This window comes from Chenopodium album, chromosome 1 (genome assembly GCF_948465745.1).
Source record: "Chenopodium album chromosome 1, dcCheAlbu1.1, whole genome shotgun sequence".
NCBI lineage: Eukaryota > Viridiplantae > Streptophyta > Magnoliopsida > Caryophyllales > Amaranthaceae > Chenopodium > Chenopodium album.
In genome coordinates, this window is record NC_137834.1 from 80,088,091 (window position 1) to 80,106,731 (window position 18,641).

Consider the following 18,641-nt stretch of genomic DNA (forward strand, 5'->3'; position numbering starts at 1 on the left):
ACGTATCCAATGCACTTTTATTATTTCTTATTTAACTTTGTTAATACCAATGAAAATTGCTCATAGGGTCGATCCGGAGGGAGTAGTAAATATATCCCCACTGTCTCTTACTTTATCATTTCTCAACCCTCCAATGGTCCCCATTCCCCTCTCGCACCACTTACTTTTCAATAAAAATAACTTTATTTACCCCACTAACATCTTACTTTATTAAATGTCCTAAATTCCGCACAACTCCAACTCTAGTTTTTTTTTTAAAAAAAAAAATAGAGGAAATAGTACACAACTAGATTAATCCCGTGCAATACACAATTTTAACAAAAAAAAATATTATAGTGTAGAATTCGTATATACAATGAACCATTTTAATTTTTCCATTAATTCATTGGAAGGAGATTTCTTGAAAGAAATACAGTTTTAGTATTTCAAGAAATTTCTAGACGTCTGAAAATTAGTGTTAAGGAGTTGAGGAAAAGGAATGATAGATCTTTATATATAAAAAAAAGTAGTATTGTTGCTATTCAATTTATTATATTCCGATTTTCTAGATTAAAGTTGTTGAAAGAGTTTACTTAGCTTGTTTACAAAGTACCACAAATAAATAAATAAATAAAAATTTAAAAAAAAAACATCACAAAAAATGACATCATCAATAGTTTTAGGCGGGAAAAAATTTCATAAGAAAGCAACATGTATACAGTTTTGAGAAGAGATGATGTCAGCAATATTTGTTTTAGTACTCCCTCTGTTTTTTTTATATGCATAACTTTGACCGGCACATTTGCCAAGACACTACTTTTATATAATAATATTTATTTATTTTTAAAAGGTGAAAAAATTAAGTCAACCATGGTATGTGAATAGCCTAATTGTCAAAGTGATGTATATAAAAAAAACGGAGGGAGTAATAGTTAATAGATATTGACCTAGTAATATTGTGTACTACTCCCTATTTAGAATAAGATCGCAATTTGATATTGACATAATTAATTATCATAACACATTATCTTAATATAATTTGTCCCTCATTTCGTTTTCAACCCTTGTGACCCAATACTTTTGTAGAAAATAAAATTATGGCAAAAGAACTAGGTAAATCATAATATTAAATCAAATAGTGAAGAATTATACGGAGTAATAAAAAGGTAGCAGAATGAAAATAATTTTATTTTGAATACTCCACATACAAAGAATTACTTTTGCAAAAAAAAAAAAAAAAAAAAAAAAAAAAAACACCATTAAGAGGCCCTCCTCATGAGAGGTACTCCTAATCATGAGAGGTACTCCTAATAAACAAATACACCCAATTGTCCATAATAGGAATCTAAGTTTGTTAACATATACATATTCATATTTAAATTCATCATATCCGTTTATATTCATATTTTAAAAAAAATTACATCATATTGGCGAGGGTTATAATCAATTCGTAGAGGGTTAAAAAAAAATCATTTGGAATACAAACAAATATGAAATTACAGTTTTTTATTGGAAGCAGGATGTTGCTCAGCACAAAATTTTATCGCATTTCTTTGCTCCCAAAGCATATAAACCACGGCAGCCACCGACATCTCAAAAACCTGATGAGCCCCAATGTTGGACTTACTGATTTATTATCCGCATCTCATACATCCAATCCCAGCCCTTCTAGGCATAATTCCTATGCATGAATCATATATACAAAGTTGGACATAAGTTTTTTCCTCTTTAATAAGAGCTTAAGTATGGCACCTGAACAGACATCACTTTTTATCAACACATCGGATCATTCAAAGCAATCCATCAGCCCTGGCCTTTTGGTGCCAGATCTGCTCCTCAATCTTGCTCCACTTCTTCAGACCACCAATAAGTTGTTTTCCCTCTATTATAAAAGTTGTTGTACTGCCTTAAGACCAAGTCTAACAAGCTCAATTTTCCCAGACGTACGTACCTTGAAAGCATTGAGTGTTTATTGTTTTCAGGGCAGGCCTTCAAAGATTTCTGCCTATACCAGATATCCCAGCAACAAATTACATTGAGAGGGCTGCTGCCAGCCAATCTGTACAGCATCAGCAAAATCATCATGCTGGTTAACATATTTTAAAAAAAAAAGGGAAAGGCTGGGCAATACAAGGTCGTACTCTATTTAAAAAAATTTCCTAATATTCCCCGTGTCCCTGGATGTTACGCAACTGAAAACATAGAGGGAAAATGGGTGGTCAAATATGTGACTTAATTTAAGAGAAAGAGCTCGTACTGTATATATTTATAGAGGGAGTATAAGATTCCATTCACATCGAAATCTATAAAAATATCAAAACAAAAAGAAATGGACAGGTTAATAAAAATATAATGGAAAAAAAGTAGTTGAATTTCGAATGAATCAAGGCATGATAAATACCGTCCCATGATATATACCTTTGCAACTTTAAAAGGGAAAGAGAGAAAGGTAATAAGAAATCACTTCTACAATAGCACAATGAGATTGAAATTACTGAAATGGACAATTAGAAATCAAAGTTTACCTAGATATGATAGCCTGTGATGGAATTTTTCTTAACCTACATAGTAGCCATGCCATACCAAATTGACTAAAGTTCAGTATCTTCTTCCAATTTATCATCTTAATGTATACCTGCAAATAGTCCAGATCACAAGTGTAATGATTTATTCTAATACTCATGACTCAAATTATTGGACAGTTTAGCATAGAGAATTGACAATTCTTACCTTCTGTAGAACTATCATCATCAGTGGAATGGCCATTGCTTGATTGACTCCCATCTGATTCAATCCACACACTTATCACATGCTTTATCTTGTTAGAATCTTCCCCACCTTTTGAATAAGTCTCTCTGAGCAGAGGACAATTATCTATAACAAGACTCTCTAGTGGGGAGGCCAACATTTCTTCTGGCAAATATTTGAGCAGTGGACACTCTGTTATTTCCATAACCTTAAGAGATTGACATCTAAGAAACAAAGAGAGTGTTGCAAGACGTGGACATCGATTTATGCTGAGTTTAACAAGGCAAGCAAAGTCCCAATTTGTTATTGATTCCACTCTATACATGCCATCAATTGACAAATTTTCCAATAGAGGGAATGCTACACAACCTAAGCCATCACCACAAAATTGGTGATCAATTTTTTCAACAGCATTCATTTCAACTATTTCAAGATTCTTGAGCTTAGGAAGTCGGCCCAAAAGGGGGAAGTTCAAGCAATCTTCACATTTATATAAGGAAACACTAACCAAGTTTTGATACCGAGAATCTTCGATCCAATTTGAGAGTATTTCTCCTGGAAAACATACAATATTCAATTCTTCTAGACTTGAATTTGGCTTCAAACCTTCAAGAACTCTAACATGATCATCCTTATCAAGAAAAGCAATGGCATCACTCCATCTTAGTTCCAGATGCTTCAGGTGTTTTTTATCGGTCAAAGCTGCTTCTTCTACATCATGTGAACTCACATGTTCCAATCCCGAAATGCAAAATTTTCCAGACAGATTATTCATATGCTTTAACTCTTTAATATTGCAAAATTTCTTTCCATTTATGACCTCTCCATCAACAATGAATGCTGATAAAGTTCGAAGCTCAGTAAGATACCCTATCCCTATCGGCATCGACATTAATTGGCCAAGAACATCAAAATCCAGATGTCGAATGTTGATAAACTTATTCATTCTTTCAGGTAGCTCAAAAAGATCCATGCACCCTTTTAGCCTCAATGTTTGTAATTTTTGCAGATACACTAAAGATTGGGGCAACCTAGAGATCCGTGTCCATGAAAGATCTAAAAAACGCAATTCCGTGACATCCTGAATAGAACTTGGCACCTCTGTTAAACAACTACCACTCAGATCCAAAGCTGTAAGAAACTTAAAAGTTGAAAAGAAATCTGATGCCAGAGTTGTTAGAAGGGAGTTGTTGAGAAATAAAAGTGTTCTCAACATGTCAATCTTCTGCAGTGATTCAAAAGTTGCTTGGTTAATGCTGCTAGACCGCACAGAAATATGCCAGAAATCAGCAAGTTGATTAGCAATAACATTATCTTCCTTTAGTCTCATTTCAAAGCCTTTAATTGCTTTAGACCTAGCAATTATACCAACTACCAATTCAAAATTCAATTTAAACAAAATAGTTTGTCTTGAATTTTTAATTCTTATTGGTAGGATATAACATTTGTCCAAGAAAATTTTGAAAATGCGATCACCGATATCCTCTAAAGGCTCCTTCTTTAAAAACCCTGCTGCCATCCACAGTTGAATCAATTTTTCTCTTTCAAACTCATAATTATCACCAAACAGTAGAGAATAAAGCATCATTATTTCATAGCTTTCTTGGACCATGATTTTCATCTTTGATATTGCACGTAGAACCAATAACAAAACATTCCATCTGAACATGCTATCTTCTACCCTTGCATCTACAATAAAGAACAGAGTAATGTTTAACTTTTGGAATATGTTCACTTCACAATATAAGATGGAATACAATAGATAAGAGGTTGACATGTTATTTAAAATGAATGTATATGAAGCCTATCTGCTTTGCTCTTTCTATAAAAAAATTACACTTAACTATGGCAAACTAGTGTATGGCCCAGCAAAACCTCAGATTGTTACATTGCATAAAATGCACTAGTTTAGCTAATTAAGTGAGTTTAACTTTTCCTTCTTAAATTTTGGATAATTTTTTTAAAAGTTCTTTATTTATTTTTTTTTTTGAAAAAAAATTTCAAGCTGACTTAACTAGTGAAACTTTTTCTTGTTCTTTTTTTTTTTTTGTAAGTTTGTTATATAGTATTTTTGTTTGATTAAATTTGGGGAATCACGTTTATCTTCATTCATGATATGATCCAAAAAAGTTAAGCAAAAGAACTATTAAAAAAACACTTACCTATTATATTTCACCATAAAGATAAAGAAAAATAAATATAAAAATTACAAAGCTTTCAAAATTAAAGCTGCAAAGTTAGTTTATTAGTAATTAACTTGTACTATAGTCATTATGTAGTGAGAAAAATTAGTACTCCCTCAATCACATAACTAGAAGCCTGTATTTCATTTTGAGGGAACCAAAACTACATGCCTATTTCTATTCAAAGAATGTACTTTTTAACAATAATCCACTCTTTTTATGAGTTGTTATCATTTTGCTTTTATTTTTTTTAATACTTTTGACATCATTTTCCAAAACTTTCTCTCTCCATCTCTTCAATAATTACCAACTACATTTTCTTTCCCTCTATCTCTCTATAACCCCACATGCAAATTTGTACTTTCCAATCATGTGTTTTAAGGAATCTCCAACTTCCTTAATTCCCGTGAAAAATGGACAATAGGCTTCTAGTTATGTGGCGGGGGAGTACAATTAAGCAATACTTTTGTTGAGTAAGAAAACACATTAAATGCATAAGTTGGGATAGTAAGACTTATAATGTAATACTATAACTTAGTACCAAATTCAAGCCTTCATATAAGCACTTTTTGTCCCATGTATTACATGTTATTCACTAAAGAGAGGATTTTGCATATTTTCACCTTAAAAGCTAAAAATGTAGAATATTATACTCCCTTCTTTTTTGTTTGTACTCTGTGCATTTTTTTAAGCTAAATGTGCCAAAAAAAAAATGGACACAAATTTGATTTGCAAAATATTTTGTAGCATGCCAAACTATATTCAGCAGGATAATATGGAGCACACTGGGAATGTGAAGGGTGTTTTTCCATTTAGATATCCAAGTATTCCTTTGAATACTAGAATAATCTCTGTCAAGGGTTGTGATATTCTGGTTTATAAAGTTATTGGCAAGATCACTTGTTGGACTACCAAGCACTTTCTACAAGAACTGTTCTAATCAACGCAGTGCTTATGGCCTCCACACTTACCAGGGCACAAATTTTCTTGATTCCAAATCTGTTAAGGATAAGATGATTCAACTATGCAGGGCCTATCTCCAGGAAAGCTGATGAATAACTCAGACAAATGTCCCTGTAGCCTAAGTCCAAGCCTCATGGTGGCTTAAGTGTTTAAGATTGGAACAGATGGAGCAAAGCTGCACAGGACAAATTAGTTTGGCAAGGGGCCATGAAGGCAAATTTGACTTGGGTCCACAATATTTACATCAAGGATGAAAATTGGTGGAATTATCACCCACCAAAGAGAGCAAGATGGGATTCGAAGAATATTTGCAGGATCAAGGATGATATGTTGATTCTGAAGGGTATAAATGGCTTTAGAGGCAACAAGTTAAAGCTCCTTGGTGTACATGGGTGTGGAACAGATATAACACTCCAAAACAGTCCTTTATTGCTTGGCTTACTGCTCTAGAGAAGCTGAAAGCAAAGGATAGACTCCTGAAATTTGGCATCTAAAGATTGCTGCTTGTTCTGTGGAAGTGGGTTAGAGAATATTTTTCACATTTTTTCTTCCAATGTCCTTACTTTAGATTCTGTTATGTTGAAATCCGCAATTGGATTGGAGTTAGGGTTGGCAGCAATGACTCCATCCATACTTGCTAGATCCGCGGTTAAGAGGAGAATGGCTATTTGTATGATTGTATCTAGTTTGCCCGATGTACCAGATTTGGAAAGCTAGGAATAATGCTACTGGAATTTGGCTATTTGGGCAAGGAAAATTAATGCAAAAGGATTAATAAAAAAAATAATAATAAAGAAAAAAAACATGCTAGAGAAATGACAAATGGAGTGCTCAAGATCAGGCTTGGCTTGATGTATTACATGAGATGTAGTTTGGTTGTATGGTCACATGAGAAGGATTTTATATGCATATAGAAATATAGAATAAAAGTGGGGGTTTTTCTTTAATTTAAAGTTGCTTAAGGGAAATATAGAAATTATACATTACAAAACTTACCAAATAAATGAGTCAATAAAAAAAAAATGGACAAAAGTCACCGCCACCATGCCTCATGGGCCATCATCATATGCTCTAGGCAATAAAATCATCTTCACTCATTTGCACAAATTTTTGCTCAAAATGACCAAATATATTTTTAAATCATTTGCATGAAATAAGGTTTTTTTTTTCCCTCACTTTCATAAGGAATTTTTTTTTTTTGTGCTTTGCTCATTTACAAACTAAGTACTTCATCATTAATTATTTTTTGAACATTTATAATAACAAGACATTTTTTCTCCCCCCTCTTTCAATTTATAAGTCAATACATATAATATTTTATCTCTCTCTCTCTCTCTCTCTCTCTCTCACTCTCTCTCTCTCTAAATTAATAAGATTCATATTCTCACTTTATATATATATAACACTCACTACCTCTTTCTCTTCACTACAAACTTCATTTACCAATTTTGCATAATGAAGATATTTCATTATAGGTTTAAACTTTGATTTATTTTTATGTACTTTTTTTTTTTTAAGGTTTTTGTTTCTTAATCCATGTTTTTAATCTTCAATATTTTAGGGTGTTACTATTTGGTGACATGTATATACTCATGACAACATTATAAATGACCATCCTACCCCTTTCCCTTAATTCATTCACCCCCCCCTCTGCTGCCTAGCTGTCTCCACGCCCAACCAATTGTCGCCCGGCCTCAACTACCCACCACAAATCCACCCACGTCCTGCCACCACAACCATGCCTCGTCAAGGAAAACCGCCGCCACCACCATCATTCAAAAGTCACCGTCACCATGCCTCAACATATGAAGGGGCTATCGGGGTAAACCCTTACTACTACCGCTGTAAGTTTTTTAATTTTAATTTTTTGCGCGGAAGCGTCTATCAAAGACACCTACGCCATGGTATTGGACGTATCTAACAAACACCCAGACATCATAGACAATTTTGGCGGTGGTATACGATTGTGGTAGTGTTGATGGTGGCCACGATGATGGTGGTAGCAAGCATGGACAATGGCAATCGAGGTGTGTGGTGTGAGGTGGTCAGATTTTGGGGGTTGAAGATGGTGCATTCATGAGTATGGGTAATGAAGTAATAACAATTCAAAATAGGGATTAGGTTATTAACATTGTCGTTGTGAGTAGTTGTTTGTCGTCAAATAGCAATTTGGATATTATATTAGATTCAATAACTAATGAGCTATTTGATATACAAATTTATGCATTTTTCTCTTCTTAAAATGATACTTATGGTTAATTTGTAAAATGAGGCAATATTTTTGCTATTTTGTTGGATGAGCACATTCTTTTGATCACTTGCCAATTACAAGCAAATTTGTCCTAATTCTTTTTAAATTACTATTTTAACTTACGAATCATAAATTCATAAAATTAAGCTTTTATATTGGCCCGACAACAATAACAATTCCAAAAATTCAACTCAAATAAAGTTTTTCACTTTACAAACAAAATAGCCTATTGAAATAAAAATGAGCAAAACTATATTTTTATATCACTCACTCATGGTACAAATTTTGCTCATTTAATTTTACAACCGGTTGTGCTTTGCTAGGTACTGGTGGTATGGTGCATGAGTTGGTTAATAAATTTGTAGATTATAGACCCTAACCTGCCTTCTTCATGGTGTACCTCTATCAAAATGACATGATCAATAATATTCAATGTATACTTTGGAATTCATAGAAAAATCTCTTATATTGATTACGTAATTCAGATTACATTAGATTTTAAATTAGAAATTACATAGATTTTTATTCCATTACTTTAGGTTATATCCTCTCAAATATAAAATAATTAAGCTATACTTTTGCTAATAAATATTAATTCATTTCACTCATCCTTTTTTTCTCTTTCTCTTTAAACTAATTCAGTAATTTGTTTAATAGTTTAAAACTTTGTAGTGTATTTGGAACATATTTAGTGAAGAACACGGTCAATTAAATATATTATTTTATAATAACATGTTTTTTATAGGTTTATTTTGTTGGTTATGTTTTTTAGATTGTAATGTGTGTTCTTTGAAATTGGTTGAATAGAATAGTTCAAAGTAAGTATCGAATAATGATATTATGCATGCGTGTGAAATCGCAATTTAGACTTAAGCAATCGGTTCTACTTTCATCAGCTTCTTTAAAAAATGGAATGAGAATTGATTTTTTTTTTCCATCACCAATATCACAGTCACTTACGTTTTCACAAATATAGTTGATATTAATTACTCTCTCCGCTTCATAATGCTAGTCTCATTTACGTATATCGATGCAAATCTTTGATCGCAAATATCTTTATCTCACACTAGCAAAAATTTTAAAAATTAGATATTAATAATATACTCATGAAGACAATTAAAACTAGATTCTTTATGACTCTTTGTTACTCCCTCTGTTTTTTTTTTATGCATCAGTTTGACCGGCACATTTGCCAAGACGTTTCTTTGACCATTAGTATCTTTAATTGTACATTAGTAAAAATTGTAACAAAATTATATTATGAAACTAGACATTATGACAAATCTAATGATATATTATACAATAACATTTATTTATTTTTAGAGGTGAAAAAATTAAGTCAACCATGGTATGTGAATAGTGCAATTGTCAAAGTGATGCATATAAAAAAAAGCGGAGAGAGTATTATGTAGAGAGAGAAATTTAGAAGATTCCCTCTAAATTTTAATAGTCAAGAGATTTTAAACAGGACTAACACTAGGAAACAAAGAGAGTAATTTTTTTATTTTTGTTTTTATTGTTATAAAAACCTGAGGGTGGAACATCATTAGAATGGTAGAGGGTCTATAATTTAAATTGCCTTTATCCGGAGGATATTATAAATAAGTTCAAATTTGAACTCACTAAATTTAGAAAGCAATCTACTATTTTGAGATAATCTAAACTAGAAATGCAACCTATTGTATAAGGGCAAAAGAAATACTTCCTCTATCAAATATTAATCGCAACAAAGGAATATTTTATATCTCAAAAATTATACCCTTTTGTTGCAATTAGTATTTAACGGAGGAAGTAGCAATTTTTTAAGAGTTGTTTCCAAGCGCATACCAGGATTTGGCGTTGTAACATCAACGAGCATATTTGAAGAAACTTCAAAATCTTTGGATGAGCCTTCTGGATGCTAAAAAAAGAATGAAAAATACGCAATATTAGTTCTGAAATTGTCAATAATTATCTTTAATAAACAACATTATTCAAATAATAACCTTTAGTTAGTAAAACATTTTTTTACAATTCTACATGTTCAAATCCTAAATACTTTAACAGCTGTCGACACAGTATTTGAGGATGTGATTTGAAAAGAAAATTGACAAAACATAACAACTTAACACTTTCTTATTATTGATAATAAAATTATTTCAACTGATTTGTCCGTTTGCCAAGTATAATATTCTCCTTAAAGTAAAGTATTTAACAAGACCCATGAACAACCTATAAGCCCAACTTTATTGTCTTTGGTATGAAAGTAGTCCTAAGCTAACACCCAACTAAGTACCAATACCAACATTTATTAGAAGGCAAGGCACCAATCGCACCAATCGACTTCTTTATTGGTTGCCCAAGTTTGTACCAACAATGCAATCATTAAATTCAACACGGGGTTTGTTGGTAATAATAAGCTTCTTTTAACGTCTAAGACAAAATTAAGCAGTGAAATATTAACTTTAGGCTTCTAAAAGATTTATTTTCAAAAATAAAAACAGCCATTAATGACAAAATTTACTATCAAATCCTCAAAACATTGCATTATTATGGACACTGATTCCACATTCCATGAATTATTCCATCATGGTCATGCTCAAAACAATTAATAACATCAAAATACTACCTTCGTTACATATTATTTGCAACGATTAGACATTTTCCCTCTCTACTTTATGTCAAATCGTTGCAAATAATATGTAACGGAGGTAGTAAATGTAAAAGTAAAACAATACTTGCATCAAATGGATTAGAAGAGATATATCTTAACATAGTATTTGATTCTTGAAAAACCAAGTAGAGTAGCTAAGTAAGCTTACGTATGCCATAAGTACTAAAAGAGTACCAAACAGATGAACTAGATGTAAAAGGAGATTAAAAATGTTAAAAAAATATCAAAAAAGACATTGAACGATAAGTTTTCTTAATCTTTAATTTGTAAAATTTTAGGAAAAAAAAACTCCAGTCCAATACGGGCTTTGGATTGGTTCAAGTACAGATTTGGGATTAATTAAGCCAATCAAGTACAAGTTTTAGACCAGTTTTAGTGTTACAGTCTGAGTCCTAACATAACCAGTCTGAACTCCGGATATTGAATTAAAATTTTAGTCCACATCTTTTTCTTTTTTTTTTTAAAAAAACATTTTAGTCCTCGGTCTAGTCTAGTTAAGTTGGATCGATTTGGGCTTGGACCAGTGAAATAGCCCTACTAACATCCTTGTGAACAAAAAAGTAACAAAATGACTACCATAAATAACTTATGAGAGAGATGTATACATACCAATTCATCTAGAAAAAATAAGGCTAATAGCTGGCATACCTCATAAGAAATAGTAGAGCGCCCAAGTTCCTTACTGTTTGAATACAGTGGTGCAACACTTTCAACAATGGTTTTAAATTTCGTGTCTGAAACCCCAAGATTCTGCATTACAGGAACAAAGAATTAAGGGGTGTGAAGCTAAAAAACAAGGAGGAGATCATCACTGTATATAACAAGGGATCATGTCAATGACAAAAAAGAAAGACAATCCTGACTTTCTTCAGTGAGTCTGCATCTGCAACATAGAGTTGTAATAGATCTTTCACTGAAAATATGTTCATCGTTTTCAGCCTGTTGTGAATTTCCCCCTCTCGAGAAATCCAGGGCAGGTGATATACTTCATCATTCAAAGATGGAATAGCCTTTTTCACATAAGCTGAAGAAACAAAATACACATCAACCAAACTTAAGGAGGATATAATAGCACAAAAGCATAAAGTTCTGTTACTACATCATGTTATACATCTTTAACTTCTTTTCTTTGATCATATTAGATTGGCGATAATGGCTAAGAGCAATAACAAGCCAGGTAAGAACACTTACACCCTCGATAATCTTTTACCACAAAAGCTTCACTAACCGCTTCTCTTATAGTCAGTCTAGAAGGAAAATAGCTCGTAACTTGAGCCCCCAATCTGAATTTTTTAGACCAGACCCAACTTGAATTATCAGTGAACTGAATGTTAACAATATCTGAAACTCCTTTTTTAAGAGTAATCACACTTTCTCCGGCTATAAGGGGCCTTTTGCCATCCCTCTCACAGAGCACATTATTCAGGAAATCCTCTCTGGTGAAGACATCAATATCATCTACTGGAAAATGACCATGAAGAGCAACAATCCTTATTAAAGCAGTTACTTCTACAATGCTCCCAGAATCATCTCTCAAAACTACTCTCAATAGAACCCCTTGATCTTTCAACCTTTGATTAGTGAATACTGTATTAGCACTTTCGCCTTCAAAATGCAATTGCAAACTCCTTGATGCGTGTAGATCATCCATATAAAACAACGACCAGTTATGACCAACACAAATGCCAAAAGTACTAAGTCAGACTTTCTCTGGTGAAAATAAAGGACAAATTAAACCTAATTTTTTCCTTTTGTTAAACTAGGTCAACAATCAATCCAAAATTCATCAAGAAACGAATTTAAAAACTAATGCAATTATAAGTCGTGTAGTAGTATGCAGTCCATACCTTTTACTTGGAATTTGAGAAGAGTACTGCTTAGCTCCGCCAAATCCTGTAGGCACTGTTTTAAATTTTTGCATTGCCTGGAAAGCAGCGGTAACGGACGCCGACACCGACTTTAAATCCGACTTAGACTTTGACTCCGACTTTGACTCCGACTCCGATGCCGACTCCGATGCCGACGCCGACGCCGACGCCCACACCGACGCCCGCGCCGACTCCGAGGGAGAGGAGGGGAAGATCGGGTCCATCTTGAATTCTCAATGGGAATCAATCAAACCCTAAAACTGTTGTGATTCAAACATACGAGTATATAGTCGAGCAAGTCTCAGCCCCAGCACGGTGCTATGCCTCTTTGTCCAAGCACGGGGGCAATATTGGTAATTCACTACCGTATAAAATTTAAGATAAAGTATGCAGATACTTTCTACGTATGTAAATACAGATATAATTTGTTGAGCTACCCGTTCGAATCTTCTCAGCCCGTTTCAAGTTTGGTGTTCTTCTGTTCTTCCCGCTTTGTGTTCATCACATTGAAGCTTCGTTTGAGTTGTGTGTTCTCCTCGAATTTTGCCCAATTTTTGCCCGATTTTGCAGCGAGAAAGACTTGCACTTTCCAATGAAGAGCAGAGGTGAGTGAATTATCGATTTCTTAATTTAGGGTTTAGGTTAGGAGTTTTGCGACATGATTGTGGTAAATTAAGCTTGTACTGTGAAATTAACCCTAATAATTTGGCTTTTATGTGATTGATTTTGATTTTGATAGCGAATTGTTAGAGTTATCCAAGAATTTCGGTATAGATAAGTGCGAATGGGATGTTCTGAATGCAATATTGCTATGAATTTGTGGTTTGTCAATGCATGCATGTGGCATTGGAGTTTTATTCTTGAGCTAGTGTACATGTGAGTTTTCCATGAAGTTTAGTTTGGTATATATTAGTGGGAATTACATGTGAATTTTGGTATATATTCTGGTATAACTGGTGTGGATACACACATGGATAGTTTGATGTGTAAGGGTGTTGTGTTTGAAGTCAATAGGAATAAATAGGTTGCCTGATTTTCAATTGGTAAGCTACTGCATGTAAGGTACCTTGACTTGTCTTTCAATTATTATTTGGTGATACTCTCTGATTCTATTAATGGACTACATAATTTGCAGACATTAGATATATATGATTGCATAAATTTGAAATTGTTGCCAAAAGATTTTAGCAAATTGGTGGCACTTGGATTTAAGAAGGTGTGATTGTGAAATTTTGGGAATTATTGAATTACTGATTGCAGTTTCTGTAGTGTATCTTGATTGCAATGTTACTCTGATATATTCTTCATAAAATAGTTTTATTGAACTAGTCTAACCCTTGAAGTTGAAACACACAATGTGCTTATTGTGTATATTAGTGGGAAATCCATTATTACTGATTGCTCCTGTTTCTGAAGTGTGTGTTGATTGCAATGTTACTGTGATAATATATTCTTCATTTTATTGAATTTTATGTGCTGTGGCAATGCATACTTGTTCCATTTGAGTTTATTCCCTTGAGATAGTTTATTCCTTGAATAAAGGATGATCTGATTGATTTGTTTTGTACTTCAATAAAGGATGATGTATGTGGTGGTGATTGTTGTGTAATTTGTTGTTGTTTAGGTAAATCTGTGAAAAAGGGAGTAAGGACGGAATGATAAAGGATGCGGTGGTAAATGGAAAGGAGATCGTAAAAGAAGCAAAACACCCGTTGAAAGATTTTATGATGAGTCCGGTGATTCTTTTTCTGGAGAGTCTCAATCTTTGTCTAAATCAGACTCTCCTTATGCTGCTGATTCTGAAAGTGTATACGAATCATATACTGCCGTTAGTAGTAGAGATGTTAGCCAATGCTACAATAGTGAGGAAGAGGTAATGAAATGTACTATGATATTTGTTTTATTAAAGGTTATTTTGTGATAATGGGCCATTGTGGTAAGTTTGGGTATTGTAGGTGAAAAAGGCTGAACGCAAAGCAAAGGCTAGGAAACGTAAAATTGATCCACAGGTGTATGTGGTGAGTGGTTTGTTGCCATTTTTTAGAATAATTTTGGTTTGTTGCCATTTGTTAATTGGAGTATAGTGAGTGGTGTATCGCTCTTAGCTTATGTAATATTAGTTTATATAATTATTTGAGTGATTGCTTTAATTCTTACCTTTTTTTATTTTGCAGGATAATTCCAAAACAGTTGGAGGCAGGGTGAAGGAGTCAGGAACTGTTATTGCTTCTTTCAGGAGGCATAAGAAGGTATAACCTTAATGCTATGGATACTTAACCTCTTTGAGTGCTATTTTTGTGCCATAGTTAATAAACTTATTAATGTTTAAGGGTAATTGTTCCTTGTATCCTTATAGGAAATGAATGTGAATTGTCCTGTGGAGACAATGGGAAGGGTGTTAGGGAAGTTTGACGAGAACAAGATTCGGTTAGTTAAGGAAATGGGGTTTGGTGGTTTGTTTTATTGTGTTGGTAAGGGACTTCCACGGACGTTGGCATTCTGGTTGTGTACTAGAGTTGATGTGAGTCGTAGATGTTTGATGACTGTGGATGGTAAACTTTTACCGTTGGACCCAGTTCAAGTGTGTTGGGTACTGGGTCTACCATATGGTCCACGCGCTGTTCCAGATAAGGTAGTGGACAAAGAGGTGGAGGATAGATTGTATGATACATATAACACTGTACATCCATGCGGTACGAGAGGTATTACTAGGAAGACTTTGATTGAGTATCTGGAGGGTCCTTTGGCTGAGGAAAGTGAGTTAAAGAAGGTGTTCCTAATGTATGCTCTGAATGTGTTGTGCTCATCGACATGCCATCGTTTGAAGAAGTCATTCCTTCATGGTGTTTGTGTTGCGGACAATGCATCTGAGTATAACTGGTGTGAGTTTGTCCTAGATCAGCTTATGAAAGCACTAGGGCAGTTTAGTAAAAGATTTTATGATAATGCGAGTGCAACGAGCAGTGGGGGATGTACTCTTTTCTTGGCTATAAGTTTCTTAAAAATTGCAGTGACTTTTATGGCTGATTGGTTAGGGAATTATTGCTTATGAGGAATCTGGTTTGATTGTATTTTGTAAATGTAGATCTTTTATCTTGATCGCCTTGATCGGGTTCCTTTGAAGTGGGGCGAATTCCCAAGGATGAAAGTATATATGGTCGAGACAGGAGATGAACAAGGCAATAGCAGACGATGAGTTTGATTCAGGGGATTTCGGAGCTCGTGGGGTAAGCGTTTTAAAAGCACGAGTTTAGTCGGACTTATTAAAATCTGGATCTGGAAGCTGATTATTATGATTTTTTGTTTAGTGTTTGGCAGTTAGCTATGGGCGCCCACATCCCATCAAAGCAGATGATATCCTGCCATGTGTTGGGAACAATTCAAAGGAATGTGTAGATGTAAGTGTGTTTGTAGTTATTTGAGCACTTTTACATTTGGATTGATTGTTTGTAGATATGGGGTTAGCGTTTCATGCTTGATCCCACCTTCGGAGTCAGTTTACAGATCCTGTGGAGCAGGATATGTTTGCTTCTATTGGTTCAAGTTCTTGTTCTGTTGATCTGTTTTGCTTAATTAGATTTTCTGGAGGCATTGGATCTAATTACTCAATTGGTAGTTTGAGCTTTAGTCATATTGATCCAAAAGGCTTATAGTAATGAGATGAGTAAGTCTACTTAAAGTAATAAGTGGAGAAAAAATAAGGTAAATTAAGGGGCCATCAGTAGTTGATAGTTTTCCCGCATTGAGGGTAGATTACATTGCCTTGTGTGGCTCTTAATGTTTTGGAATATTTTACATGTCAACTACTTGCCTGAGTTTATGCTTTTTCTGACTCCAATTAAGTTATATCAGGTATTGGTTTACAATTATGCATTTTATGTGTATTTTATATTTTATCTTCACATGTAAGTTTGGCTTGGCCTTTTTGCATCGTTAGACATACTTTGTATTGCACCTTGTTTGAATGTAAGGGAAGGGCGGGAAAAGAAAGAAGGGAAAGGGATGATATTGTCTATAGGCTAAATAACAATTTTAGAGGGTGAGGGTGAGGGTGAGGGTGAGGGAAATGGAGGGGAGGGAAATAGAAGGGAAATTTGCATTGATTGATTAAGAATAAAATATTTTCAAATTTGGAAAGGAAATACTGGTAAACTGAATCTTCTCATAATCAGACAGATCAGACTCTACTGTTGTTTCCCTAATTCAGCCATTATTACCCTCAAATTTCACAATATATATCCCCATCGATTTAAATTAGGGTTTCAAAATTGAGGGATTAGAGAGGGAAATGCAATTGAGGAAAGTGATGAAGAAATGATGAGAGAATTATGGCTAGTAGATAAGTAATTTGAGATTAATCCCAAATTTTGGGTATTATTTTGGGAAATTGCAGATGTTTTTATGGGATTGAAGGATATTGAAGGGAATGATGATTCCCGTTCCTACCTTTTCCTCTTTTGTCCAAATAAAGGAGTCGCATTTCTTCCCCCCTTCCCTCTCCTCCCTAATGATATAGGTCTCTATTTTTTCCCCGGGGTAGGTTTGCTCAGTCCATTTGTTTTTGTGTGTGGGAATTTCATTTCCCTTGAAGTACATTTAGAGTTTACATTCATATCAAGGGAACACTTCTCAATTATATTTATATTCCGATTGAAATTTGATATAAGGACTTCATATAATCTTATGGCACATTGAAAACTGATTCTTAAAAAGTGTTTGTACACACTTTGCTGGAAAACCAGGGCTAAATGTTTAATTATGTCACATAGATTAGTGATTTGTGCAAGGCTTATATGATTTGTGCAAGGCTTATATGGTTATACCTAGAGTCTGTTAACTTTTTCATAGCAAGAGTAGAATTTTAAGATATTGATATGTAAATGAAACTCTTCCTATAGGGCAGTGCCCTTGCTTGATCAAAATGAACCTTAGACTTGCCGAATTTCCAAACTAAAGACCATTGAAAATGCAGAAACTGCTTGAGTTTGTACTCTTGATTGAAAGTATTTGATTAATTTCGCCTATTTTTTTTTTAAAATTCTTGAAAGTATATGTAAATGAACCTCTTACTCTTGATTAATTTGACCTATTTTTTGTTATTGTTTTGTGTGGTTTTGGTTCTGGTTAGGTGCTTGATGCTCTGAGGAATGTTTTGAATAGTAAGGTTGGTGAAGTACAACAAGGACATGTGGATGTAGATGATATTGATCTGGAAATGTTGACTAAAAATGTTAAGAGGAGAAGAACGACAACATCGGATCGACCTTTCGGTCGGAAGAAAACGGTAGTGCAGCTGCATGAGATTGATGAGGACAAGGATGAAGAACAGGAAGGTATGTATATATTCATTATCTAGTTATATTCATTAATTACATATTCATGGAACCAAATATTCATGTATGGTGTTGGGTACATTTGTAATGTACAGGTCCTCAAGTAGCTCCACAAGTGCAAGAGGAGCAGGAGATTGAAGATGATCTTGATGAAGCAAATCCAAATGAAGCTCCTACTTCCAAGGAATTGCATGGTGTTGAGGGTCATCCTCAAAATGGTTTGTTGGATAGTACGAATTAGGACGACAACCGTAGTGAGGAGGTAAACTCAAGTCATCAAGATGTAGATGATTTGGATTGGACTGTTACCCGAATACCATTTAATGTGGTACTTGATCAACCATTGAACCTTGACACATATGTGCTACTTGAACAACCATTGAACATTGATGCTTCAGACGGTCGGTTCAGGGGTAGCAAGTACTCCTTTGCCAATGATGATGGTAGCTTTAATGAGTTTGCAGATGCAAATGATAAATTTGGTGATGGGAATGGTTCTGATGATAGCTTTGTGTTGGATAAAAATCTGGGGAATGTGGGGAAAGCAGGTATTGGTAACAACGCAGACAATGCAGGTGAGATTGACCCTGTTGTGTTGATGGTTGGAGTTGAAAATGGGGTGGGTAAGAAAGCTATCAATGACAATGCTGTTGACAGACAGAC

The 18,641-nt window shown here is 34.1% G+C and overlaps 1 protein-coding gene across 2 annotated transcripts; it reads right to left on the reverse strand.

Moving 5' to 3' along the window:
* Window positions 1-1,329: 1,329 nt before the first annotated feature.
* LOC145558325 (uncharacterized) lies at window positions 1,330-12,886 on the reverse strand. Of its 2 annotated transcripts, XM_081619545.1 has the most exons (9): window positions 12,625-12,886; window positions 11,969-12,405; window positions 11,641-11,801; window positions 11,426-11,527; window positions 9,952-10,024; window positions 2,710-4,416; window positions 2,505-2,614; window positions 2,121-2,171; window positions 1,330-2,038 (listed from the first exon to the last, which is right to left on the reverse strand). In XM_081619545.1, exons 1-7 carry the CDS (start codon window positions 12,867-12,869, stop codon window positions 2,604-2,606), a joined length of 2,736 nt encoding a protein of 911 aa, XP_081475671.1. In that variant the 5' UTR covers window positions 12,870-12,886; the 3' UTR covers window positions 1,330-2,038; window positions 2,121-2,171; window positions 2,505-2,603. The 2 variants fall into 2 exon arrangements, with proteins under 2 accessions (XP_081475671.1, XP_081475663.1); XM_081619537.1 differs by lacking the exon at window positions 2,121-2,171.
* Between the last annotated feature and the right edge of the window lie 5,755 nt (window positions 12,887-18,641).

Bases quoted from the DNA above. Each gene is read 5' to 3' on its own strand.
- LOC145558325 (XM_081619537.1), bottom strand. From the start codon at position 12,869: ATGGACCCGATCTTCCCCTCCTCTCCCTCGGAGTCGGCGCGGGCGTCG. The intron at 11,528-11,640 runs GTCAGGATTGTC...CCTGTAATGCAG, and splicing joins ATGCAGACTCACTGAAGAAA to AATCTTGGGGTTTCAGACAC. The intron at 4,417-9,951 runs GTATGCGCTTGG...TCTTTATTGTAG, and splicing joins TGTTACAACGCCAAATCCTG to ATGCAAGGGTAGAAGATAGC.